Source organism: Marmota flaviventris, chromosome 14 (genome assembly GCF_047511675.1).
Source record: "Marmota flaviventris isolate mMarFla1 chromosome 14, mMarFla1.hap1, whole genome shotgun sequence".
NCBI lineage: Eukaryota > Metazoa > Chordata > Mammalia > Rodentia > Sciuridae > Marmota > Marmota flaviventris.
Window position 1 is genome coordinate 50,287,718 of NC_092511.1, and position 23,079 is coordinate 50,310,796.

At 35.2% G+C, this 23,079-nt stretch overlaps 1 protein-coding gene across 2 annotated transcripts in view; it reads right to left on the reverse strand.

Moving 5' to 3' along the window:
• Xpo1 (exportin 1) overlaps nt 1-23,079 on the reverse strand; it is a 40,648-nt gene that overhangs the window by 12,822 nt on the left and 4,747 nt on the right. For both annotated transcript variants that reach the window (XM_027934384.2, XM_071601617.1), the window contains 7 exons: nt 16,702-16,803; nt 13,221-13,293; nt 4,578-4,639; nt 4,321-4,365; nt 2,059-2,240; nt 1,476-1,524; nt 1,276-1,395 (listed from right to left, as the gene is read on the reverse strand). In XM_027934384.2, coding sequence (XP_027790185.1) covers nt 1,276-1,395; nt 1,476-1,524; nt 2,059-2,240; nt 4,321-4,365; nt 4,578-4,639; nt 13,221-13,293; nt 16,702-16,803 — 633 coding nt within the window. The remainder of the gene's footprint in view (nt 1-1,275; nt 1,396-1,475; nt 1,525-2,058; nt 2,241-4,320; nt 4,366-4,577; nt 4,640-13,220; nt 13,294-16,701; nt 16,804-23,079) is intronic.

The window sequence follows — 23,079 nt, forward strand, 5'->3', positions numbered from 1 at the left end:
CTGTGGATCAAACCCGGAGTCATGCACATGCTAGGCAAGTTTGCATATTTATTTTTAAAAATTTTTTGGTTTTAAGTGGACACAATATCTTTATTTTACATTTATGTAGTGCTGAGGATTGAACCCAGTGTGCCTCATGCATGCTAGGCGAGCACTCTACTACTTAGCCACCAACCCCAGCCCCTTGCGTACATATTTTAAATAAATTTCACTATCTGCCCAATATACAATAAATGCTTAAGAGTACCCTATATTTTCTTTTGGATGTGACCTAGACATCTGAAAAATAATTTGCTTAGAAACTTTTCAGGACCTGTTATATGACATTTACAGACATCTTTCCTATGTAGTTAAGTAGGACCCAGCGCTTTGGATTTCTTAGCATTTTAGGTGATGGTCAACATGTAACTAGGTAATTTAGTAAAGGTATAGAAAAATGTTTTATCTTCTATTGCTGAGAAGGTACACCATTTTTAGCAAGCACTAGAAGCCTAAAAAAAAAAAAAAAAAAAGGATATACCCTAACCTACAAATTTCAAATAAGATACAATAGTTTGCTTTTATGAGGTCCAATTGAATATACTATTCATCACATCTATCACATCACTCTTAGGTTAACAGTGTTTAACGATAGAGGAATAAATGCAAAACAGAATTACACATGACTCATTAAAAATTTCAGGTAAAATATACTCTTCATCTCACTGAAATATCACTTTTCTGTGACTTATATCTTAGTGGTTGAGTGCCCTAAGTCCAATCCCCTGTGTGTACACACACACACACACAGTGACAACATAAGAAATTAACAAAATTCCGTGGATAACTGACAAAATCACTGGATTTTAAGTCTGATATACTCCTTTTATTTATTTTTTAAATTTTAAGACAGGATCTCACTAAGTTGCTGAGCCTGGCCTCAAACTTGTGATGCTCCTGCCTCAGTCTCTTGAATTGATGAAACCAAACACATGTGCAACTATACCCAAATCTTAAGCAGTTCCTTTCCTTCTCAAATTAAGTTTGATGGTTAGGGTTTTAAAAGAAAAAAAGAAAATGACATAGGGGCTGGGGTTGTGGCTCAGTGATAGAGCACTCACTTGCATAATATGTGCGAGGCACTGGTTTCGATCCTCAGCACCACATAAATGTAAGATAAAGATATTGTGTTCATCTAAAACTAAAAAATAAATTTTTGAAAAAAAAAAGAAAAAGAAAATGATATATGTGTAATTACTTAGACAAATTTAATTTAAATGTATTCATTCACTGTACCTTATAAATTAAGGTGCTGATCAACTTTGTTTCAAATATATATCCCAGTGGAATCCAGTTCAGAAATCTCAGCAAGGTTTCCAAGGTTGCATGTACAAGTGGAGCATTTTGAGAATTTTCCTGTAACAAAACCAGTTCTGTAAGTAATTATTTTCCTATCATAATTCATTTAATAATAAAATCAAATTAAAAGCACTTACCATCACAAACTGACACAGCTGAAATATCTGTGAGAACTCATTGCACATGCTAAAAAGGGGGGGGAGGGAGAGAATCAAGAGAAGGATCACAATTATTTCATAGCAATGAAAACACTGAAACATGTTTAGCAATGTGGTAATTAAAGACGTTAGTGACTTAAACACTTAAATTTTGCTGGCGCATTCTTTGTAGTAAGAACAAATTTTAAGTACTAAATGGAAGGAATATGCTATATCTATAATTTATCCTAAAGGCCAACAAGTTGGTGCGTTCCTAGTGTTAACTATAAATGGAACTCACAGAAGCAGGAACAGTTAAGTATTCAGTTGATAGTGGACATAAATCATTTATTTAGAATTTATGATTGAATAGTTATCACATAAAACAGGTCTTGAAGGAGGACAACATCTGTTAACACTTCACATACTGTTCAATGAGTCAATTTTACAACATACCCACTTTAGGACCAGTTCAAATTTATATTATGAAACTACCTCAAGTAATAAAACACTTTGCAGATCACAGTTGTCTCCAAACCTGGTGATATAATATTAGAAAATCCATAGAAAAGGTATCACTTGCCTGTCTTTTAAATGCTTTGCTTTCACTTGCGTTATCTGTCCACTAGAGAAATCAAACACTTCTTCACTTAAGAGTTTGAGAATCACCATATTATTCTGACAAAGACTTTCACTGGTTCTACTTGCTCCAACAATGTCACTGATAAAAGTGGGCCAATGCTTGGGCCATTCTTGTTTCAGTATCTAAAATAACAAATGTGAACTTTATCTCATTTGTCAAACACAAGTAAAATCTTCAAAGAATTTACATGCAGTATACTAAAAAGCAGAGATTAAATATTTACCACATTTTTCCCTTTATTAAAGCAGAAAACATGCTACTCCCATTACTACATACTGGGTGAAAAAATACAGATAAAATTCTCTTTGCCTTAAACATTCTATGACTGAGCTCGATTATTGTCTCATTTGTCTCTAATGTGTATGAATATCAACATTTGAACAAACATGTGTTAAATCACCTTAGGAGACTCCAAGATGTATAGATTAAGGCATAATTCTATGCTGGCGAGTAGTGCAGTGGTGGAGTAACTAACTGCATGGTAGATGTTGAGTTCCTGGGTGTACTCCCCAAATTGAGAAAGACTCCTCTTATGGAATGTGAACCTTGAAATTTTTAAAATTTTTGTTTTGGGAATATACAACATCACAGTCTTAGATATGCTAAGCAAAAACTGCATCTCTGACCCACAACCCAGTCCCTTGATAAATACTAAAATACCAGTTAGTTACTCCACCAATGCACTACTCCCCAGCATAGAATTATGCATCTATACATCTTGGAGTCTCCTAAGATGATTTAACACATCTGTTCTCTCTCTCAAAAAAGAAAAATTAAAAAAAAAAAAAAAAAAAAAAGAAAGCGTAATTAGATTTAAGTTTGTACTGTGTATGTGATAAGCTAGGGATTTTTTTAAAAAAAATCTTAGTTGTAGATGAACACAATACCTTTATTTTATCTGTGTATTTTCTATGTGGTGCTGAGGATTGAACCCAGCGCCTCACACATGTTAGGCAAGTGCTCTACTACTGAGCTACAACCCAGCCCATAGGAATTTTTTTTTTAAGTGCATCTTTTATATATATTTTTTAATTGGGTCTGGTTAGTTATAATAACACTGGATTCATTTTGACATGACTATATAAGAGCATGGGATGTTACAGGCTGGGGCTGTAGCTCAGTTGCAGAGCACTTGCTAACATGGGGGAGGCACTAGTTTGATCCTCAGCACCACATAAAATAAATTAATAGGGGCTGGGGTGGTGGCTCAGCAGCAGAGCCCTTGCCTAGTATGTGTAAGGCCCTGGGTTCGATTCTCAGCACTGCATATAAATGAATTAATTAAAGGTCCATTGTCAGGGCTGGGATTGTGGCTCAGAGGTAGAGCGCTCCCCTAGCACGGGCAGGACCCAGGTTCAATTCTTGGCACCACATAAAAATAAAGGCATTGTGTTGTGTCCATATACACCTAAAAAAATAAATATTAAAGGCCCATTGACAAAATACTTCAAATTAATTAACAAAGATATGTGTCCCTCTACAACGAAAAAGAAAAAAAAAAAAGAAGCAGCATGGGATATAATTTGTTCTAATTAAGCTAGGGATTTTTCTAAAGATTCTCTGGTATGACAAGTAAGTGGTAAACTTACAGTATTGTGACAATGCTGTAAAAAAAATATATAAAAATTCTGCATTTAGACAATAAAGTAAGTTTGAAAAGACTTAATGGAGAATTAGAAAAAGGTCAAAAACCAAGTCAAAGATATAAGAATAAAGCTTGATATAGGGGTTGGGGTTATGGCTCAGCGGTAGAGCTGCGTGCGAGGTTCTGGGTTTGATCCTCAGCACCACATAAAAATTAAAAAAAAATAAAGGTATTGTATTGACAACTACAGCTAAAAAATAAATATTAAAGGGAAAAATACAGTGCCAAGCAAATGAGAAAATTACATCAGTCATATGGAAAACCGGAGACACTCAAATATACAGTCTAATCCACAATGCAGTAATATAATTGAAAAGACTAAAATACTCGATGTTTCCTACCACACCACACATGTGTGTGTGTGTATATACACACACACACATACAATTAAGCACTTCAAAAGTTATCTAGTAAATTATAAATATTATAGTTGTTAGGTTACTAATGCTATTTTCAAAAAATCAATCTACTTCATTTGATAAAACAGTATTAAATTATGTCAAATAGTATGCCTAAGAAAAATAGTTTACTTTCTGATAAAAAAAGTTTAAACTTACCTGAACAAGAATCATATTTAATTTCCCGATATAAACCTTTTCCTTCTGAGGAAGGGAAAAAGAACAGATTAAGTAAGTAAGAGCTTAATGAAGGCTTAACAGTCAAAGAACATTAGCATAAAAAATCCTTCTGGGAGACAATGATTATACTTACTATAAATATGCCTATGTTTGTTTATCTATAAAGTAAATTCTAGTCAAGAATATTTAAATGATTTTATCTTTTCAAAAATAATATTCAAAAAACACCCTCTTACCTCTACACAAGTTGGATCAGATGACGTCTTGATAATGAGGCCAACAACGTATTTTTTTATTCCTATTTAAAAAAAATTTGAAGTTTTTTAAAACTTAGTGTGACACATCTTTAATATACCAAACAGATCCGAGGCAGGTTCCCTAATTGAACAATTGAATATTTCCCACAACATGGAATTAAGGACTGCAAATATTTTCACATGATTTGATTTAGGCTTTGCCACCATCAATGAATCATGAAGATTTACATGTGGTTTTCAGAGCTAACTGAAACATAGTGTCTTCAAGCCCCACCTACCAAATCCTGAACATGGAAATTTAATTTGCTCAGAAAGTGACACTCAAATTAGAAAATGTATCCAACCATTTAAACCATGGTTCCCCTTCACTGGCACTTGAAAATACAATTTCTATTAACTATGATAGACTAACAATTTCAATTTCCTCCAATGTCTCCAATAAAAACAAAATAAATACATTTTATAAGTATCATGAAAACACTTTCCTAATTTTGGAAAAACTTCACTAATACAATAGGCCACAATAAAGGCTATATATCAAATGAAAAATTCAATAGAAAGTAGTATGAATACATATGGTATGAGAAAAGATTAATGAACTGTTTGCCAAGTACCAAATTTTCTTAACTGTTACATTGGAAACACATACAATAAAAAGGGCAATAAAAAAATATCCCATTAAGGGGCTGGGGTTGTGGCTCCATGGTAGAGAGCTTGCCTCAGTGGTAGAGAGGCACTGGGTTCAATTCTCAGCACCACATATAAATAAAAAATAAAGGTCTATCAACTAAAATAAATAAATTAAATATTTATTCATATATGTTCATATATCCATTCCATTAAAATGTTGCCTGGACTGGTGGTACATGCCTATAATCCCAGCAATTCGGGAGACTGAGACAGGAGTATTACAAGTTCCAGAGGTCTTAGCAATTTCAGAAGGCCCTATGGAAATTAGCCAGACCCTGCCTTAAAAGACAAAGTTTTGGGGGTATGGCTCAGTGGTAAAGTGCCTTTAGGTTCAATCCCCAGTAACATAAAAACAAATAAAACCTTAAAAAAGTTCTGTCGACATTAGGGAAAAGTCACAGTAACTGTTAGAAACAATATATACCAATAAAAACTAAAGCCAATGGGTAAAACTTTGAGGAAAGAAAGTAACTAGCATAGTCTCAAGGTGACACATATTCCATTCCATAAAATATACTGATCCATGAAGAGAAAATATATCATATAAATAAGAAACAAGCAGGCAATATCATAAAAGGACCAGAGGATGTGCAGGTCAGTGGTAGAGCACTTGTCTAGCATGTATCAGATCCCAGAATTCATTCCCCAGCATCACACCAGAGGGGAAAAAAATGTCATTCAGAGATTAATGAGACAGATAAACATAATGTGAAACAGAAAAAGGACATTAGGGAGGAAATGTAAGATCTATAATTAGTAGTAATCAAATGGTGTTAATTTTTCTGGCTTTGATATTTATACCAAGGCCCAGTCATCAACGTTACAATAAAATGAAGAATTTTAAGGAAATACAATTCTCTTAGGAGACTTTCTTCTAATTCTACAATAACTTGTAAATAACAAGAGGAAATTTCATGTAGACACAAAATAACGTTTTTCGTTTTGTTTTGATACTAGATGTCAAACTCAGGGGCTACATATGCTCAGTCCTTTTTGAAATGAGCAACAATCTCACTTTTTAAATTTTATTTTTATTATTTTTTTTTAGCTGTAGATAGACACAATTCCTTTATTATGTTTTATATGGTGCTGAGGATCAAGGCAAGGACTCTATCACTGAGCCACAACCCAGCCCCACAATCTCACTCTTATATAACTCTTTCTAAATTATTTTCCATGATTTTTTTCAGGGGCAGGAGATTGGGATTGAACCTAGTGTGCTTTACTGTTAAGACTACATCTTCAGGTTTTTTGTTCTTTTTCTTTTGGTGGGGGGGATGTTTTGTTAAATTGCTGAGGATGGCCTAGAATTTGCCATCCTCCTACCTCAGCCTTCCGAGTTGCTCAGATTATAGGATGCACCACTGCAACCTGGCTCCATGTGACCTCAATGTCAAATTAAAACAGTTTTTGATAATCTTGATTTTCTTCACAGATGTTACTATCAAAAAAAGCCTATAAAAGAAAGGGGGGAGGGATCTAAATAAAAAGTAAATCATCCTCTAAAATCTTTTATTTATTTTGTGATTAAATAACTGACAATACCACATTGTAAGAAAATTCAGTACTTTAAATCTGAATAATGAACAAGACAATGTCTTAAAGTAATAGTACAGCCTCTATTTGGCATATATTAAGATAAGATGTGGATGCTTTTCCCATGATTCAGGGTTTTCGAAAGTTCACTGGTACTTGAGGCAAAGCATAAAAGATGACAACTGGAAAATGTCATTGAAATAAAGGAACTCCTGAATATCAACAGGATGCCCTCTGATATCAAAGTTCTCAGATATCAACTATCTTCTTTAAAATGGTGCAGTAGTTGCATTTAATCCACCCTCATCATTTTTTAAAAACCCATCTCTGGAGGAACTGGGCCTGGTGGCACATGCCTGCAATCCCAACTACTAAGGAGACTGTACCAGAAGGATCCCACGTTAGAGGCCAACTGTGGATATGGCTCAGTGGCTAAGCACCCCATCAGACCACAAAGAAAGAAAATCATCTCTGAGTACTTAACAAAACCCAGTGGCCCTCTACTGCTGACCTGCATTCCTAACCTGGGGTTGTGGCTCTGTGGTAGAGAGTTTGCCTAGCACTTGCAGAGTGCTGGGTTTGATCCTCAGCACTACATGAAAATAAAGGTATCAAAAACAAACAAACAAAAAAACCCAACGATGCAATAAATACATAGGATAGAAAATCCAAATGCTTCTAAGTAGCAGAAAGAGTTCTGTGTATGAGATTAAACAAATAATTATGAAATTTGACAAATGAAGTAGTGACTGTGAGTTACAAAATGTAACATGCAGAACAACCTTATTTAAACATAATTAGACTACTTTTGTAGACATCATTCAGTAAAAACTGCATCAATTTGGAATTTCTTTTCCAACTACACAGAAAGTACACATAAACGTAGGATGTCTTCTAGTAGCTTTATCTTTGAAATATGTAGTATAAAATTTGATATAAAAATCAAGAACAACGGCTTGCAGTAGAGTATTTGCCAAGCATGTATGAAGCCCTGGGTTTGATCCCCAGCACCAAAAATGTAAAATCAAGAATGAGTTCTCATTGAGGTTTAATGTCTTCACAAGTAAAATTATCTTCCCATGTTTACTATATCATTTGTATTTTCAAAGGATTCAAACAGTAAATTCTTTGGTTACTGACATTATAACAATCAAATGGCCCAAAACCCTATTCTCACCATGAACAACAACAAAAAAACCTCAGGGCTTGGCTATTAATCTACCTGCAGAACACATACATGCTTACCATGCATAAGGCTTCCTTTCCAGCACAGGGGGAAAGAATCAGTTTCAACTATTCAATATCAATATTCAACAGAATACTGCCAACTCCACTTTAGCAAAAAGACGAGAATTAAATAACTCCCATGCTGGCTTAGAACACACATATCATCTCACAAATCACAGCAAAAATAATTAGCCCTTAGAATTGCTTTGCAAAATAATGGATATATATGATGATAGGTAAAAGGTAAAAAAACATGAGTATTTGCCAAGCGTTTTTTATATGTAGAAAATTCACTAAATACTGAGAAGAAATTAATACAACATACTATGATATCATTATTTCTATAAAAGCAAAACTTTCAAAATTCAAATCATAGCAGGGCTAATGGGCACACACCTGTAATCCCAGTAGCTTGGGAAGCTGAGGCAGAAGCATGACAGGTTTGAAGCCATCCTCAGCAAGTTAGTGAGTCTCTAAGCAACTTAGAAAGACCCTGTCTGAAAATAAAAAATGAGGGCTAGGGATATAGCTCAGTTGGCAGAGTGCTTGCACCTTACATGCACAAGGCCTTGGGTTCAATACCCAGCACCACCACCAAAAGAAGGAAAAAAAAAATGATAAAACAAAAATATACTACAAAGCGGGTAGAGGAAAGATGAGTTCAATTTAGTTGCAAACACTGTGAAAACCTCTTTTACCTTATTCACAAGCTATGAAAATGTATATTTTGTACATTTCTGTATCAATGCCTATTATAAAACCAAAATATTTATTACAGGGCTGGGGCTGTAACTGCCTGTCTAGCATGTGTGTGAGGCACTGGGTTTGATCCTTAGCAGCACATAAAAATAAAGGTATTGTGTCCATCTACAACTAGAAAAAATTAGACCTGTTCAAATCACTCTGATGGAAAGATGATCACTTAAAGACGGCTGTTTTCTTTCTTTACATATTCAAGGGAATGCAGATGATTTTCCCACTTAATAAAATATTTGTGTGAGAACAAATAGCCAACTGGGAGAAAAATAGTTAGACAATTCTAAAAAGGGGTTAATAAACGATAGTTCCACAGTAGGACTAGACAAACTGTAACTCAGGCCTACATGTTTAGTCATTTTAAGAATGGATTTCTCAAACACCAATTTTTTTTATTATGTGGGGTCTTAATGCTGGAATGCATAGTTTCAAATGATCTTCCCTCAGCCTCCCGAATATCTTAGAATACAGATGTACACCACGGCACTTGGCTAACATTTTAAAAAAAAAAAACCACTGAACTACATCCCCAGCACTTTTTAATATTTTATTTGGAGACAGGATCTTAATGAGTTGTGTAGGGCCTTGCTGCTAAGGCTGGCTTTGAACTTGCAATCCTCCTGCCCCAGTTTCCCAAGCCAAGGGGGTTATCGGAGTGTACCAATGCAACAAGCAACGTTCACCATTCTTAAACGAATGGGTCTATAACTGCAAACAGATATGGAACAAAAAATACTAAAAGGTACATTTTATTAAAGCTTACAGCAAGCAAAATTCACTCCAGTAAAAAAAGATGAAAACAATCAAAATTCCCATCAATGCAAAAATACATAGAATCTATGACCACTGAACAAAACACACTTTCCTGGCTCATATTTACTACAAGAATGCAAGCTGATAATTGAGCAATAAAGTACATCCCTCCTCTACTAAGACCAAACAGTTAAATTAACTGGAAGTTTTAAAACTGCTTTGTGTAGAGCTCCTGCAAAATATGCATGAGGCTCTGGGTTTGATTCCCAGCACAGGGGTGAGGAAAAGCTTTTGTCAATCATACACAATACTGAAAATATTACCCCTGCTTTTGCAGTACTCATATGCAAACCTGGTAAACTCTTGTATGCTAGACAAAGTACATAACCACTCAGCTACATCCCCCAGTCCCATCTCATGGTGACAGATGCCTATAATCTCAGCAAATGGGGAGGCTGGGACAGGAAGAGCAAAAGTTCAAGGTCAGCCAGCCTCAATGGGGAAGTTGCCCAATGGTTAAGCACCTCTGGGTTCAATCCCTGATACCAAAAAAAGGGGAAAGGGTAAGGAAGGTTACCTGAATCATGACTCTCATGTACAGCTAAGATAATTAGTATTACTGGCAGTCACAGTTCCTTTCAAGACATCAGTGAATAGCAACCAGTCCTTATTTGGAAATTCTTCTACTTCACATATTAAAATTTCCCTTTCACCTTTCTTAAGCTTTTATTAAGGATTTTTAAGTGTCTAGTAATTCATCAAAACAAATATTCCTTTTAGCTGGGTCTAGTGGCACACGCCTGTAAGACCAGCAACTCAGGGAGCTGAGTCAAGAGGATTCCAATCTGGAGGCCAGCATGACAGTACATGGGGCGGAGGTGGGTGCGTGTTGAGGCTGTTGTTTGTTGTGGGCACAATGACAAAAGCCTATAATCCTAGCTACTCCAGAGGCTAGGCAGAAGGACCACAAGTTCAAAGCCAGCCTGGACAATTCGGCAAAACCCCATCTCAGAATAAAAAAGGCCCAGTTGTAGAATGCCTGCCTAGAATGTACAAGGTCCTGGGATCAATTCCCAATTTCCAGTATGGAAAAATAAACAAGCAAAAATATTTGGAAACCCTTTAGATTGTTAAAGCAATAACCTGGGGAACATAATCACTGTATTAATGGCAAATCATCTGAATAATTATATATTGAACACCAATTTACCAAGCAATAAGAATGCCACAAAAACATTCTCTGATCCTTATGTTATAGTAAGGGAAGGGGAAGCAAAAAACCAAAATAGAAAAAAAAAACATAAACCAGGTCTGCAGTTGTGGCTCAGGGGTAGAGCGCTTGCCTAGCATGTGCGAGGGACTGGGTTCGAGTCTCAGCACCATAGAAAAATAAATAAAGTCATTATGTCCAACTACAACTAAAAAAATATTTAAGAAAAAAACAAACACAACTTTTAGACCTAATGCTAAATAAGAGTCACAGCAATGCAATACACTTTATGAAATGCAAACATAATTTTTTATTAGAATGCTTTTTCTAAAAATGACGTGTTGCCAGGAAAAATGATGCATGCCTGGAATTCTAGCAACTCTGGATGCTGAGGCAGAAGGATAAAAAGTTTAAGGCCAGCCTTGGCAATTTAGGGATACCCTGTCTCAAAATGAAAAGGGCTGAGGATTAAGTCAGTTGTAAAAGTGCTCCTGGGTTCAATCCCCAGCACCACCAAAAATAAATGAATAAAATTTTATATCCCAACAAATCTCATTATTACTGTGAAAGAAACACAGGAGGTTAGAAAAGTGATTCTGATGCTTCAAAAACATATTTGACTGGAAGACATCTCAGAAGTAGAAAATGAGCAAGTAGGTGATGCTAGGGTTCAATTCCTACCACCAAAAAAAAAAAAAAAAAAAAAAAAAACCTAAATAAGAGTACTTGCAGAGAAATTAAGTAATTAATATCAGCATTGTGGATGGTAACATGCGAATAAAACAAATCTCTAAGTCAGGCTGAGTAATCACTATTCCTCTTCCTCTCTCCCTTTTATAAGCAAAGCAGATTTAAAATGTAAACAGTCTTTTGTGCCCTGTAATATGTTTGATACTAACTTATGAACACATGGGAGTTACAGTACCTTTATGGAGGAAAAAAAAAACAAGACCAAAACATACTACTGCTATTAATGCAGAAAGCAAAAAAAAAAAAAAAAAGTCAAAATCTCAAGGAGGCCTTGAGCCTCATTTTTTTAGTAACAAATAGATATGACATTGATTAAATTCAATCCTTAACCACTTAGAGCTAGAAAAGCTTTATTAGAATCCTATGTAATATAAAGCAGGGATGAAAGTGTATAAAAACAAAGGCAGCCTAGGGATACAACAGATGAGTGGTGCAGTACATCCTTAGCATGCTTGCAACCTGGGTTCCCTACAGTATCATAAAAACAAAAATAAAAGAGGGCTTGCGGGGGGCTTGGTGGCACATGCCTGTAATTCCAGCAACTAGGGATGCTAAGCAGGAGGATCACAATTTCAAGGCCAACTTCAGCAATTCAGTGAGTTCCTAAGCAACTTATAAGAACCTGTCTCAAAATAAATAAATAAATAGATAGATAGATAATGTATTCCCCATTACAAAGTCCAGACAAATGGATGTATGTGTGCATACTTTTTTTGGAGGGGTACTCAGGATTAAACCCAGGGATGCTTAACCTCTTAGCTACGTCCCAGCCCTTTTTCTTTTGAAACAGAATCTCCCTAAATTGCTCAGTCTGAAATTTGTGATCCTCTTGCCTCACTCTCCTGAGTCGCTGGGATTATAGGTTTGTACCATCATGCTCAGCTCTATCTATATTTTAAACAGAAATGAACAAGTGACAGGTTGTGGCTCAGTGGTATAGCACTTGCCTAGTACATGTGAGGCACTGGGTTCAATCCCCAGTACCACATATAAATAAAATAAAGGTACTGTGTCCATCACAACTAAAAAAAAAAAAAAAAAAAAAAAAGAGTGACACAAATATATAATAAAGTCAGTGACAACTAGAACTGCAAAGAATTCCAACTTTCCTCAAGTTTGTTAAAAAAGATAACTTCCAAATGCAGTGAAATTAAACACCAAAATCAAGTTATCACCACATCTTCATTTTCTATATATAAAGCAACCAAAAATATGTAAAAGGTAAAAAACACAATCTTGATGAATTTTCATACTTTGTTTTCCTTAGCCCAGTTAAACCTGCTAAAGTACTTTTAAAATTACTGTCTTGCGAACTTAACAAATTTTCAAATTTCTTTCACTGCCAGATGTGTTCCAGATTTATGTATGTATGTATTGTGCTACGTGTGGTAGTGGGTCAAACAGAGGAGCATATGTGAGGCAAGCACTCTCTCTTCCAGTTGAAACACCCCCCAGCCCTGCATATATTTTCCAATATGTATTGTAAAATGTTTAACCAGCATGGTCTCTACAAAGGTTTAACCTAACCACCTTTCCCAATGTAAACAAAACCTGCCTTGCAACATGAGGAAAGCATATAATTTCCATTAGGGAAAAATAAACTACAACAATCCTTGTTCCCCCCCAAAACCACTCACTGAAATAAAAGCACCAGAAATAATAAAACTCTGAATTTATAATTCTTTAGAACATTTTCCTACCTTCACACTGGTTCCTTGGAAGAATCTTCCACCTTGTTTTTATCACATTTTCCAAAATTTGTAGTCCATAATACTGAAAATTGGAGAATAGAAGCATGTGAATATATTGCCATAGGACTGGTTACTCTTAGGAATTCACAAATGGACAGACATTCACACATTTACATCTAAAGCTTCAAAAACATTATGCTATCAATTTTAATTACATATATTAAACAAAGACCTATTCACCCATACACTGAGATTTCATGCATTTTCCTCATTTTACTGTTTACTATGTAAAGTCCTGCTGTTTATACATGCTCACACCAGGAGGAAGAACCAAATAAAAAAGCCCTCTTTAGCAGCCAAATGGGCTTATCTGTAGAAGGAAAAATAGCAGCCAGATATGAATTCACAGCATAACTGACTGCTCATAAGCTCACATCTTTAACACCACCAGGCTCCTAAGAATTTAGTAGCTTGGATGCTATCAAGCTTCCTACCATCCTCTAGGAGTTGTAAGCTTTTGGCCAAATATTAAAGTATTGTCACAGATACTTTCTATACAAACTGTTTAAGCATCACTGGTGTGTTACTTAAGGAGCAGCAAGACAACCCATGGGTTTATTTTCAATTTTAACCCCACCCTTATAATTGCTATTTCTACTAATTTAAAGATAAACTTTTGTGCACAGTCAAAAAAATATACAAATGCATGTTGCAATCTGCATCTACCTTTCAGGTATTCTTTCCTAAATAAAAAAGTTATTTAAAAATGTACAAGTTTAAAAAGATACCACTTTCAAGCCATTTTGTCCCTCTTGCTGATTACACACTCTAAAATACAGTCAACAATATTTTTAAGAATTTATAATGCTCCAAGAGCTACTACCTAAAATTATTATGATGACCAATTAGTGTGGACATGCAGGAGGAAGAAAAGGGATAAAAATAATGTGGTATGTTTTAGCTGGAAGAATCACCTATAATACCTGAAAGGTAAACTCTATTCAGACGTGACGTATAATCTCAGATTGCAAGTTTTGGCTGAGAATAAGAGTTCATCTTTAAAATGGTTAGTCATTAAACAATAAAATAGGAGCATTAGTATTTCAACCAAAGGGATCATGCAAATGCTTTTTATCCAAAGCACAATATAGACTGTCCCAAACTACATTGTGCTCAAACAGTTTAATGTTTTTGCTGTTTTCATTTAACATTTCACACTTTCCAGGAAAATTTGGCCACCTCAACTTCAATCCTACAGTTGCAGAACCTTCCTTACAGACTTCCAGAATAAAAACAAGGCCAAAGAAATTCTGAAATTACAAATTTGAAGCCATTAAAATGTTTCATAATCAGCAAGCAGTAAGGTAGTGAAGCTTTCTATTCTGTTCATTTTTAAGGACACAGCTAGCTACACCTAGGTCTCAGAAAAATGTTAACCAAAAAGAAAAAGAAAAAAAAAGTCCCAATTGATAGAAATTCTAAATTAGCTTAAGAACATATTGAAATTTTTCTTCAGTTTTCAAGCACAAGATCAGACTGTCAAAAGACTTACAAAGTCAAAACAATGTACTGACTACAAAAATGCTTCTTGCTAATAAGCAAAAGACCTTTAAAATACTAACAAAATCCACCACAAGTCTATCAGAATCAAAATCTTTAAAATTTCATCTTACTTTGACCAAAACTTTTATTACAGTCATTTACTTATTTTTTATTGTCAACACATTATTAATTTAAATACCCATTTACTAACCTCTAATCCTTTCTCAGGTATCAGCTTACTGAACACAGAATGCATATCTCATCGTTCTGCCAAATGGGTTGAGGCAGGGACCCTAACAAAAGCTTGGCACAGCTTAAGTCAAAGGAAATCAATCAATCTCTATCTATTTTATCCACCCTCCACCATAATTTCCTAACACCAAAGTCCTCTTAGACATAAAAGACTTCACATGGAAAACAATTCACATTCCCTTAGATGGGAAAAATGTATTTCGGTTCAAAAATCTGAACTAGCAGTCAAATCTGAAAGCCAATGATAAATGACTACTTTATAGAAATGTCCATAAATAACCCATACATTCTAAAACTCACTTCTGTTTTACATCTCAGAACTTGAGAAATCCACTGCTGATTTATGAAGATGAGGGACAGATAACAGCAAAGACTGCATGAAAAAATAAATGCATGAAATGATCCCTATGGTAGAAATTTCTACTGAGCCCTTAGAAATACTTATTTTATGCATTGAATTCCCCTTTCCCCTCCCACCACCCATGAAACAAAAACAATTGATGAACAGAATTCAGTTAAAGGGAATCAAAAGGGTAGACCTTGTGGAGGCCTGCCGTCAAAGCCTAGCTGTGTCAGTTGCACAGGAAGACACCCCTTTTCTTCCTATTACAAGCAATCAACATAATGGAACATTATGATTAATATCAGGTAGTGTTAACATCTTTAAAGAAAAAAAAATGACTGCATAAAAGCCAAATGTCATAGTGCATAAATTTAGCACCAAATCATTTGTAATTTATGTAAATTGAAGAATTCTTTACCTGTTGCTTTCTTTCTGTTCCTCTAATCATCTCATTTTTCACAAGACAAATTTGAGTTTTTAAAAATACTGTTGATAAATCAACTTAAACATTAGTAATGTCTGTCAGTATAAAAAGCAAAATTTACCAGGCAAGCAAACAGGCAAACACTGTTATGTTACTTAAGGTTAGCACTTTGAGGAAGTTCTGGACTGTATTTTTCCCTAAAATTTACAAGATGTCAAAATTAATTAATATTTTAAAACTGTTAATTAACACAGTCTGATTTCAGAAACAGATGTGAACATGGCTATTTTCTGTTTTAACACAAGGTTTATCAAATTGAAACCTTTTGTGTATTAAACAGAACGCCACGGTATTTTATTACTTTAAGGCAGTTTAAAGAGAAGCGTGAATCATCAAGCCTAAAACAGTCAAAACACATTTTGATCAACCCTTCTGTTCAAACTTAAGAAAAAAAGGACCAGAATCATAACATTTTCAATTGCAAATGAAAACTGAGTGCTGTCCCATTAAAAGCATTGGTACCATGGAGTAGGGTTTTAAGCTGTCCACACAACTTGAGTGGACATGCCTAGCCTGTATTATATTGATTACTTGCCCAAAATAATTCCTCAGATGTTGTTTCATCTCTGAATAACATTCAGAATTTATGCTACTTAGACCTGTATGCATGTTCTAAAAAGAAAAGGAAAAAAAAAAGAAAAGAAAAAAAAAAGCCACCTTGCATACTAGTCCCAATTACAAAACTCCATTCATAATTCTTAGGACTATGTGCAAGAATTAATTCTATGTTTAAGACTAAATTTTGAAATAAGTTTACAATATAAAATGATTTGAGATAACAAATGCTAATACTAAAAATGAGATACCTTCCTCAAAGTTTACGACTGAAAGAAAAGAAATAATGCATTTTAAAACCACCACTTGCTTACTTTCGTGTTCATATTCTGTGAAAATTCCAAAATTGTGTCGACTCTTGTCCACGCATCAGGATGCTCCTTTAAATGTGTCAATACTTCTTGAGCCATTCTTTGCTAAAATATCAAACAAAAAGAATTTTAAGCTAACTTGTTCTTTTGAATCATTCACTTAAATGTTAAGTAATAAGGGAGTCAAATTCTAATAGGATGGTAATTCTATTAATTTTGGAAACATTTGAGAAAGTAATAAAAATGTTCTAAATAAGGCTTAATTAAAAATGGGAATATTTTAGGGGCTGGGGTTGTGGCTCAGTGGTAGAGCACTCGCCTAGCATGTGAGAGGCACTGGGTTCGATCATCAGTACCATATAAAAATAAATAAAATGAAGGTGTTGTGTCCAACTGCAACTAAAAAATAAATATTAAAAAAATGGGAATATTTTAGACAGGCATGGCGGAATAATCTGTAATCCCAGGGACTCAGGAGACTGAGGAAGAAGTATTAAAGACTGAGGCCATCCTCAGCAATTTAGGGAGGCCTTGTCTCAAAATAAAAAATAAAAGAACTGGGGATGTTGGCTCAATGGTTAAGCATCCCTGGGTTCAATCCCAGATAGAAAAAAATAAAAAGGAATACTTTGTTTCTTTGAAAAACAACAGCCTTTTGGGGCAAATTTTTATTTGGTATTCTCAAAACTAAATATAAGTTCAACCAATGTGGAGCTGGAGATGTAGCTCAGTAGGTTTAGTCCCATACTCCATAAAATAAACCCTGGTAAATGCTAACAAAGACCTACCCTGTTAGAACTATTAAACCAGTTCTTAGCACTTACAATCAACCAAAAGTAACATAAAAATTCACATCTACTATAGGTGCAATGGCACATGGCTGCAATCCCAGCAACTAGAGGGGCTCAGACAGAAAGAACACATGGTTCAACTGGATGTTTCTTATTTCTAACAAAACTTACAACAGGAAAAATACTAAAGTTTGACAATTTTAAAATTTGTCAATTAGCACATAATAGGCCCTAGGTTCGATCCCCAGCCCATTCCCCAATTGTCAATTACCCTTTTCTATATTAATGGTTCAATCCTATGGATTATAAACAAAATATCAAAAAGAATTCAGGAACCAGGTAGGGCATGCCTGTAATCCCAGTGTCTGGGAAGGCTCAGGAGGATCATGAGTTCAAAGCAAGCCTCAGCAACGCAGCGACCCTATCTCTTAATAAAATACAAAAAAAAGGAAAAAGGGCTGAGGATGTGGCTCAGTTCAGTGGTAAAGTACCCCTAGGCTCAACCCCTGGTGACCAAAAATAAATAAATAAATAAAATAAAAGGGTACAGGAAATATTCTTTCTTCAATGGACAGAGATTCCTGAAAATCAATAGCTTGGCTTTATGATTCGAACTTCAAAAATTCATATGCTTTTTTGCTTTGATGTTAACAATAATCTTTTCCTCAAATAGCAATCATGACCCATTCATGATTAAATAGCAATCATGACCCATTCATGATTATCATATTATTTAATTAGCAATACCCACTGCTTGTTATTTAGAACATAAGCAAGAACTTACAGTGGTTTTCTACCCTAAATCCCACCAGAATTTAAAAGATTAAAATCACAGTTGCCTGCATTCCACTGTGAGGACATGGGGTTAGAAATTAGTCATTAAAGTGTAAACTTTTAAAATCCAATTATACAGTTTACTTTTCGACTTTATTATTTATTTGCAGTATTAGGGATTGAAAATAGGGTCACTCCACTCCATTCCCAGCCTTTCCTTGTTTCTTCATTATTTTAGGTCAGGCATGGTGACACACACCTATAATGTCCTAGCAGCTCAGGAGGCTGAGGCAGAAGGATTTCAAGTTCAAAGCCAGCCTCAGCAATTTAGCAGGATCCTCAGCAACTTAGTGAGACCATAAAGGCAGGAACAGTGGCCCAAGGGTGTAATCCCAGTGGCCAAGGAAGCAGGACTCCCAAGTTCAAAGCTAGCCTCGGTATTTTATTGAGGCCCCAAATAAAAAAATATAAAGGGGCTGGGAATGTGGCTCAGTGCTTAAGCACCCCTGGGTTCCAACCCTGGTATGTATGTATATGTGTGTGTGTGTGTATATATATATATATATATATATATATATATATATATATATATATTTTTTTTTTTTTAAGAAAGGGTCTCACTAATTTGCACAGGCTGACTTGAGAGCCTCCTGCTTCAGCCTCCTGGGTCAGGGTGTACACCACCACAATTGGCCTATTATACACAATTTAATATTTGATTTTAATAAGGGACTAATAGAATCCAATAAAGTGTTGTGTCATATAAGAAATCATAAAGGGCAGAAAGAATAAGGACACAGGACTGGGAATGTAGTTTAGTGATACAGTGCTTGCCTAAGCTAGAACAGACCCTAGGTTCAATCCCCAGCACGCACAGATAGAGTAATGATATAAACTTACCTAGGGTCAAAACCGACTTCAGTTGTGTTTTCACCCTCTACCTGAGAATAACTAGTTATTCATATCTAACTATAGATATGCACTAACACACAGAAAATACTGAGAGAATAGGATTTGCCAAAGATCCATGCCAAATAAAACTTACTTGGTCAAAACAATATTCTGACAGTGATGAGTTTTCTACACTTGAGCAAATCAAATACTTCCTATACTACCATCATTCACTTCAATGTTACCATACACCATGTTCTTTCCTATTAGTTGTAATTTTACTCTCTAAAGGTACTTCCACCCTAATATTTTTATTTTATCCTAATTCCAGCATCCTCACATATTTTTATTATGTTAAAATGCCAGTAGGGGTTTAAACAACAAAAATACAAAAGTATACTGTACTGAAGAGGGAGGAAAATCAAATATCTCCTGTGCTACTAACTGAATGGGTGAAAGCATTTTAGTTGCTAAGCAATAGGTTAAATGAGTTCAAGATACTTAAAAGAACACAATATTGCAGAAAACATCTATCACTTCCATCTTTTTCTTAATTATCTTCTTGACTAAAAATAGAAAAATGCTTTCTAATAAGGCAATCCTAATGTTACAATGCTAAATATCTTACTAAATTACCTATCTAGGCAAAAATTCTGTCTACAGATTAAAAGGGAATATCTTTTTTTGGGGGGGCGGCGGTTCTGGGGATTAACCCAGAGGCACTTGACTATTGAGCTACATCCCCAGTCCTTTTTGAGATGGGGTCTCACTAAGTTGCTGAGGTCTTACTAAGTTACAGGAAAGCACCAATGCACCTGGCTAAAGGGGAAGATATTTTTAAAAGTTCTTTCTTTCTTTTTTTTTTAGAGAGAGAGAATTTTAATATTTATTTTTTTAGTTTTCGGCGGACACAACATCTTTATTTGTACGTGGTGCTGAGGATCAAACCCGGGCCGCACGCATGCCAGGCGAGCGCGCTACCGCTTGAGCCACATCCCCAGCCCTTAAAAGTTATTTCATCCTTCAGGGCTGGTGACATAGCTCTACTGCTGGCAGAGCACTTGCCTAGCAATGTGTGAAACCCCAGGTTCATTCCTAGTACTCCACCCACCCACATATGCCATTTCATCCTTGAAAAAAATACTAGGATTCTACAGTTGAGCACAATAAATTTGTTGCCGTATTATTAGCACTTATTTTGACATTAGCAAATAAACTGGAGAAACGAAAACATGCTAAATATTTTACACTTATTTCTAAATGTACCCTTTACAGTGTCTTCTATGTACTAAGAACTTACTTCTATGTATTATGCTTTACATATCATGACTAACTTTTCAATCTCTTGGAAGATAGGTTACCCTTATACAAATGAGACTCTATAGTAGTGACTATAGAGAACTTCTTGGATGTCAAATAAAACATTTTCCACTAAAGGTCTCTAACTCTTTTTGCTTTTGAGTAAGATCCCCAAGGAGGTGTTATATGAAAACTAAACTGACTTGGAAGTTTAAAGACTTGACAATTAGTGGCTAAAAGAAATTTTTAAATGGCATTAAGCTCTAAATCTCAGCTTCCTCATTTATTATACAATAGCTTGCAGATTATTTATGCTACTGACTTGGCACTTGCTTATGTATAACATAGGCAAAATACTTCATGGAAAGCTGCTGCCCTTATAAAAAAAATTTACAAACAATGGGGCTGGAACTGTAGCTCAGTAACAGCATGCCTGAGGCACTGGGTTTGATCCTTAGCACCACATAAAAAAAAATAAAATAAAGGCATTCTGTCCATCTACAATTTAAAAAAATTTAAAATACGTATACAATAAAACATAAATCTCTTTAATATTATGAAATATTAAAAATAGTATGGGGGGCCTGGGGTGGTGGCTCAATGGTAAAGTGCTTGCCTAGCGAGCATAAGGTACTGGGTTAGACCATAGGCACCACATTAAAGAAAAGTAAAAACAAATAAACTAAAGATATTTTTTTTTTAAAAAGTACTATCAGGGATGGGATTGTGGCTCAGTGGTAGAACACTTGCCTGGCATGTGTGAGGCACTGAGTTTGTTTCCCAGCACCACATATAAATAAATAAATAAAAGTTCATCAACAACTAAATATATTAAAAAAGTAATATGCCAGGCATAATGGCAGTTCGTATAATCCCTGCTGCTTGGGAGGCTGAGGCAAGAGGATCACAAATTCAAAGCCAACCTCAGCAACTTAGTGAGACCCTGTCCCTAAATAAAATAGGAAAAAGTGCTGGGGATGTGGCTAGGTGGTTAGGTGCCCCTGGGTTCAATCCTGGATACCTAAAACAAAGAAGGGGAAAAAACAAAACAAACAAACAAAAAAAAAAACCCCAACAACTCACTACTACCATTAGTTCTTCTATTTTGGCTTATTCATCACACTTTTAGATGTTAAAAAGAGCTAAGATGTGTTTGGCTTGGTGGCACAAACCTGTAATCCCAGCAGCTCAGGAGGCTGAGGCAGGAGGACTGAAAATTCAAAGCTAGCCTCAGCAATTTATCAAGGCCGCAGCAACATAGGGAGAGCCTGTCTCAATAAAAAATAGCCAGGCATGGTGGTGCATACTTGTAATCCCAGCAGTTCCCAAGGCTGAAGCAGGAGGATTATGAGTTCAAAGCTAGCCTCAGCAAAGGGAAGAGGCTTAACTCAGTGCGACCCTAGCTTTAAATAAAATACAAAATAGAGCTGGGGATGTGACTCAGTGGTCAAGTGCTCGTGAGTGCAATTTCAATCCCTGGCACCCAAAATAAATAAATAATTAATTAGGGCTGGGATGTAGCTCAGTGGCAAAGAGTCTGCCTTGCATTCGCAAAGCCCTGGGTTCGCCCCCCAGTTCCAAAAAAGACAAAAATAAATAAGATTAAAATAATAATAATTAATTAGATTAAATAAATAAGTAAAAAAGAAAAAGCTAGGCATGTGGCTCAGTGGTTTAGTACCCTGGGTTCAATTCCTGATCCCCCCACAAAAGAAGAGCAAAGGTTAAGTGATATCAGCAACTGAATCAATGTGAAAAGTAAATGGTTTTCTTCCTCTTAATTGCTATAGACTAGTGCTTCCATTAGTGACTTTGATGTTGAACCTAACTTTACTTCATGCTTTTCAAACTTACTTTAATACTCTTTCAAAAGCTGCTGCTTTACATGCATCCATGTTAGCAGAAATGAAGCTTTAAGCTCATGTTGAATGTATAGCATAAGAAAAAGAAATATATAAATTTAATACACAGTCAACTATTAGTTTCTCAGTAACACTTCTGGAGATGTAAACATACTTATCAAAAAGTCCCTGGGAGTATTAACCTGGACTAACACAAAATTACTCCAGGATACATTTTTCTAGTTTTAGAACATTTGTCAACCTTTTTCCTTTTTGAAGTTTCTGTTTATTATAGTGATATCAGCACTGTGGATTTCACAAGGTAATCAAAATAATTATGATTGCTTAATGTTTACATATCATTCTTTTGGGGCTACCTATAAGAAACGACTTAGCCACTTTTCAAGTTTCCAAAAAATAAGATAGCACCCAGGGTCTTTTAATTATACAAATATCGTGACAATATAAATAACTTCCTATCTACTAACAAAACACTGTTCAACCAGGAATGTTTTGGCAACATAACTTGTAATGTTAGATATTATGTCATATCACATTAAAGATTTTTGATAGAACTGCAGAAATTTTACTCAAAAATAGTTCATCCCATAAAATTCATGACTGACTGACTAGTTTGTATCATACAACTTAAAAACTTATGCCTGTTTCACTTATGTCTATTTTTGGTACTGGAATTTGAATCCAAGGCATTCTATCACTGAACTACATTCCCAGCCCTTTATATTTTTTTATTCAGAGACAGAGTCTCACTAAATTGCCCAGGA